Raw genomic sequence first — 6,198 nt, 5'->3', positions numbered from 1 at the left:
GTATTGATTTGCTATTATTTCTCTGAGCAAGGATTCTCTACAATAAAACCTGGATGTGAACATAAGTAGCATAGTTATGTAGTATAGAAGAACTACATGTCCCAATAATTTCTCTTTTTTGGTTGGGTTGGGTCAAGTTAATATTAACATGGATTTTCACCCTAAATTTGTATACAAGTCCAAAGTACATGGTAAGCAATTTAAATACCATAGCTTCCTAACAGATGTCACATAAGATTTTAGGTATATCATTAACAATGGTTTACTTAACACAATTTTCTGGGTATGCATGACACTGAACTAATTTCACATGATAGATTTATAAAACTTGCAAGGCTGAACATGGCTGGCTGACTGGCTAGCTTGCAATTTAATACAAGATGTGAATATAGTAATTCAGCAGGTAGCACCATAGACTGCTGAAGAAGCTGCAAATATTTAATTTTATTTACCGCTTATAAATTTGAAAGTTAATGTTAACTTTTCAATGTAAAAAATGAAACACATCAATTATAGCACAAAAATAGTGTTTTTATGGCTTGTCTTGCAACTACTATTGTTTAATCAAAAGTTGAGTTGCTTGCCTAGCGTTTTTAATTCCTTTTATTACTGCAGATAGTAAATGCAGTAATCTTGCTCCATGTCCATATAGTGTGTGATAGCTGGCAAGATAATATAGCTGCCTGTGTTTAACAGTGGCAGATATAAAAGCATTTCAAGCAGCAAATCTAATAGGGAAGCAATACTTTTTCAGGAATTATTCCTGTTCAGTGGAAAACAGAAGAAAAGTGTTGTTACTAAATTCTGCAGATTGGAATGTCTGCATCTTATCTAGAGCTTGGGAAATGAATTTTAGAATATTTATAAAGATACATATATCTTTAAATATTCTAAAATTCATCAGAGATCCATTATGAAGACCACCAGTTGTGTAGTTCATCTGTGGGCACAAAGGTGGCTCTGCAGTCTCAGTCTGGAAGCATGAATATAAGAATGGAGGCACTGAAGGTCCATTATTATAGTTACTGTGGATGTTATTCTTTGACACCATTCAGTTTTAAATCAGTTTTTGGTGCCCAACTATCTTCAAATCCAATGGAGACTTCAAAGCACAGGACTTGCCAGTGGTCGTCAACAGCTGTAGCTTCTAATTCCCTTGGCTGTAATCCATGTGTTCAAGTGGCTAGGTTAGAGTAAAAGAACTGACCAATCCTGCACAGAATCTGACAAGATGCAAGCAAAGAATAGATTGAATAGGACTGGAAATAGACAATTCTGTTTTAGCTCACTGGAAATGGTGTATGCAGCCAGTCAGTTATCACTGTAAAGAACCTATCACTCCGTTGGAATAGCTGAATCAATTTCACAAATTTTATGGGCATTCATAACATTTCAGGATGATCCTTAAGCCTTCATTGCAATATCAAATGCCTGAAGGCATCACAGAAGTCATCAGGCATCTCCTCCATAGAGATCTGTAGGCATCTCCTTTCATGTCTTGAAACATATACAAGGCGTTTGGGGTTGGTTCTTTGTAGATCTCAGCAGGAATGGTAACCTGTCCTGTTTGGAGTTCAGCTGCAAGATCACTTTCTTGATCTCATCAGTACAGTGAGGTCTAGGGCAGGAGTCCCCAACCTATGGGCCGGATCACTTTCTTGATCTCAATACAGTGAGGTCTACGGCAGGAGTCCCCAACCTATGGGCCTGGGCCAGGCTGTGGGCTCTTGGCCAGTGGGCCACAGAAATGGCTGGCCAGTTCATCCATGTGCATTCCCTCCCCCCGTGGCTAGCGCCTGTAGCCATTTGCGCATGAGTGCAAATGACACTAGCATGGGGCGAGTGTCCGTGGTCCATTTGCACATGCATGAACAGACCTACCCACAGTGGGAGTGCATAGCTGTTTGTGCATGTGCACAGTGCCAATACATATACTTCGAAGGCTCTTAAACTTGTATGTCTTTGAGACAAATAATGGATCATTCTACTAATCTGCACAGGCCTTGGTCTTGTGGTTTTCATCAAATCATGCTTGATATACCTGGATTTTCAGTTCAAGTACTTTTGTTGCAGTCTATGTGATGACATCTTTAAAGTGCATCCACTTTTCAGAATAATTTCCTACAAGTTGTAAATTGCTGGACAGTGCATCTTGGAAATGTTGAACTTATGCTCTTATGGTCTGCTGATGTTGAATGAGTCTCTGACAGTCTTTGGTTGCTTATGATGCAAAGGGACTATGTTTAGATTGAGGAGTGACTAAATCAGCCTGCCGAGCACTCAGCATCTTGCACAGCATGATTGATGGTGATATTTTTTAGGATTGCACTGACATACTATGACTTAAGTATGTGCCAGTGTTAGGACCTGGATGTATCCAAATAGTTTTGTACATCCAGGTTCTAATACTGGCACTTACTTGACTATGTCATAGTCTGCAAGTCTGAACATTGTGTTAGTGATGCACAGGTTGTCCTCAGCACATTTGCTGAGAAGTCAGCCACTGCTATTTAGTTTTCCCGATACATGTCTTCTGTTCGAGTTGTTGTCCGTCCTCATTCTAGTTTTGAAGTCAGCAGAATGACGAAGCTGTCATAAGTAATTTACTAATTATTTATTATTAAATAATTGTTGTAAGACAATAAGGTGTAAGGAAGCAACATTTGTAACTGAATGAAAAGATATTTTAAAATGAAAACAAGATAATGATCACATTTTTAGAAAAAGACATCCCTTTGAAAGAGTTGGGAGTAGGAATATTAAGTTGATTACAGCAAACTCAATGTTCACAGTATTCTTGTATTTACAAAGCTCAAAGCATGGGAACTCTAGACCTCATTCTGTCAACTTTTCAGACACTATGACATTCAGGCCCACTATCTGAAGATTATTCTTTATTTCTGGCAAGCATGTGACCTTCAGTAAGCTTATTACTGAGCAATACAAATAGGAGAGGTATTTACAAAACTATGGGTATGAGCCAGAAAATAAATAATAATAATCTTAATTGGAAAAACATAGGAAAATCATCTAGGTTAGGTAAAAGAAATATGTTAAAGGGGAAGGGTTATGAAAATAGGAATAAAATTCTCATTATCTCTCTGTCATTACAGCTATAAGTATTTATACCACAAAAAACAAAGCTGTTACAGTATCTGCAATGAGCTGACTGGTGGGTAGTAAGAAAAATGAGACGAGTTCATAACAGCATTGGTATCTATGAGCTCAGGCCAAATTAGTACTGTATACGTCTTAAAATAGTCAGCTATTCATTCTTCTGCCTCTTAGAAAGCTTTGTGTTACGTAGTGTGTCTAAATGGTTTTCAAGGCAATGATGTCAATGGTATGCGATAGAAACACTGTTCTAGCAGGAATATTGAATATATAACTGCATGCATTTCTTATACATCTTCAAGCTGGGTAGCCCAACAAACTCAGTATTTTGTAATTTAGCACAGCAGTAATTTTGGTGGTAAACCTGTTTAAATAAATAATTTTATCATGTCCTATGCTATCTATTTACATAATATAGTTTCAATTGCTCATGATCAACTTGTACCAAGAATTGAGCAACAGAATACTGCCCACCAAATATGTAAGATATGCACTTTCTTGGATAGAAATGAGATCTGAAAATGATTTTCAGTCCCAAAATAAATTTGGAACAAATAATGCACTTTACTCCATGTTGTTCCCCCAAAATAACTGACATATTCTACAAGGTATGTCAGAAATTTAAATCTGTCAATCTCAAGTATGTTTCAAGTGTTTTTCAAAATGTTCATTTTTCTTATACTGACATCCCATAACTTTTTAAAATCCAAGAGGGTAATTGATTAAAATATGCAATCTTCCTCATGTAATAAACAAAATATAGCAATAGAGCTCAGAAATTTATTATTTTTGTCATGGGCATATCTTATTTTAAACAATATGTTGTTTTTAATAAAACTTCTGAATCAGGATTTTTCAACTTTTGACTTTTAGATTCACCAGAACCCTCCTCTTTTAAAACTCAAAACAGCTAAATCAAATTCAACTTGGAAATGATATCAATTTACCTGACCAACAACTATAGAAGGAAATAAAGGAAGTCCTCCTCAACTGGCCATAAAAATATGCAGGTTTTTCTCCTATATCTTGAAAACTGTAATTGTTCTTAAAATGCAAGATATTCTTTGACTGGTTCTGTGCAGCAAAAGAAAAGAAAAGCACCAAAGGAGACGTTTCTCAAACTGATACTTGAAAAGTCTAATAAGGAAATATATGTAGGAGATGTTTCTGTTAAGCATAAGGATTGCTCTAAAATTTAACTATACTGCTGATTCATTCTGTAAACACAAATTACAAATCAAGCTTCTGGCTCATCTAAAGAGATTTAATGTTGATTAAAGTCAATCTTCAGTTTTATAAAAAATAATTCTTCTGGAGGCCTTTGAGAGAATTTTATTTGAGTGGTTCTTACAAAGATTGTTGCAATATGAAAGTTGTTTGTTGATAGAAATATTAAGCTGTTTTGTCAAACACACTGAAGTAACCCAAAAATATATTTCAGAGCTCACAGAGCTTAAAAAAGAGCAGAGATTATATGCAACCAGACAAAATATATTCCTGCATTTCCTACTTCAACTTTTAATTAAGTACATTCCCTGCAATCATTGGAACTTTAATCTGGAAATGCAGAGATAGCTTTGTTTGGAATTCTAAACACACCTTACACCTTATTTACAAGAAACTTTTACAGAGACAATCAAAAGTTATCATCTAGAAATAAAATCTTCTAATCCTCTCAATCTTTCCAGCTGTTCAACATTACTTGGGCAGATCAGATGACCAAAAATCATTCAGTAGCCTCTTCAAATTCCATTCCATACAAAACACACCAAATATGTCCAGTTAAATCTGATTTTAACCTTTAGCAGAGCATATTCATTTTAATAAATGTAAAATGCAACTTCTGCAGTAAAAGGAAGGCTCGCAAAACATTAAAAATGTCCTCTCCATCTTTTACAGAAAGAAAACTTTTCTATAACCTATGTCTGTTCCTACACCATACTTTAGCCAAAAGTCTAAATGTACAAGAATTACAAGGCAGAACAAGTAGTCAGCTTTGTTTACAGTGGGAATGCTAAGAATAATCACAGCATTCCTGCTTATTATATATTTCTTTAAAGATAACAGGAAATGTACACAAAAGGACTTTACATCTTTTTCCTTTTGTTTTCATCTAAATAAAGGTAACTCAAGTCTTCGTTCAAAAATAGCTATGTACAAAACTGACTCAATCCTTCTTCATCGCCGAGTTGGAACCAAGAGCTGGGTTGCAGTCATAGAATCTGGGAAAAGATTATGGTACGTCGGAAGAGGAACATATGCTGCTGTGATCATTTTACCTGTAAAACAAGAAAACAAAGTGTCTTAACATCTAATAGGACAGAGTACAATGCCGATAAAATATAGGAAATAGCTTCCAGCTTTAATTTATTTTAGATAACTCACATTTCATTCCTACAATGAATATCCATCATTCAGTATGACTCAACTACAACCAAAACATATTCAATATGTTTATTACAGTCATAAGACCCAATATGAAACATTTATTTAAAAAGCAATTCCTCAGGAGATTAAATATCACAGGATAATAAAAGTTTTTTATAATGCTTGTAACAATTGGACATTTGGTTCCCATCCATAAAGATCAATCAATTTGCACTAAGTATGGCAAACATAACGTAGATCACACTGGTCAGTAGGTAATGTTGCTGTGCCCTTTTGTAGAACTCGAATTAGCAACCAGATTTCTTGTGTTTCTCCAAGTGTCAGCCAAACGTAAAATGAGAAACATCTGCCTTATCGGCTAAATTTCCTCGGGACAATTTGTCACAAACAAGAAATTGTTTCATTATACAAAATAGGCACGATCAAAGATACTCTTCAAATCAATTCCTTATTACTTTTGTTAACTCCTAAATTTGGAATTTTCAACTTATCACATGTTAAATTAACCCCTAGCAGAAATCATATCAAGTAATGTTTTATGCTTATTTTAAAAAGTTTTCCTTTGTTTTGAAATGCAACTTCCATTGGCTCCTGACAGTATGTATCAGTCACTACATGGTTAACAGTTGAAACCCAAATTTGGGGAATATACTTTTACATCATTTTAAGAAGCATTCACCAGTTAAGAGCACCTAT

The 6,198-nt window shown here is 35.1% G+C and overlaps 1 protein-coding gene across 13 annotated transcripts in view; it reads right to left on the bottom strand.

Annotated features, from left to right (window-relative positions):
• Positions 1 to 6,198, bottom strand: part of RBM39 (RNA binding motif protein 39) — a 48,572-nt gene that overhangs the window by 3,683 nt on the left and 38,691 nt on the right. For 8 of the 13 annotated variants that reach the window (XM_083358054.1, XM_083358050.1, XM_083358058.1 and 5 more), the window contains one exon: positions 4,431 to 5,393. In XM_083358054.1, the coding sequence (XP_083214180.1) occupies positions 5,293 to 5,393 (101 nt within the window). In that variant the 3' untranslated portion in view covers positions 4,431 to 5,292. Of the gene's footprint in view, positions 1 to 2,597; positions 4,189 to 4,430; positions 5,394 to 5,499; positions 5,543 to 6,198 lie in introns of those variants that run through there. The other 5 variants (XR_014491948.1, XR_014491949.1, XM_083358056.1 and 2 more) reach the window with 5 other exon arrangements.

This window comes from Vipera ursinii, assembly GCF_947247035.1.
Source record: "Vipera ursinii genome assembly, chromosome: 3".
Lineage (NCBI taxonomy): Eukaryota > Metazoa > Chordata > Lepidosauria > Squamata > Viperidae > Vipera > Vipera ursinii.
The sequence above is the reverse complement of the archived record's forward strand: the minus strand, read 5'-3'. Positions and strand labels throughout refer to the sequence as shown.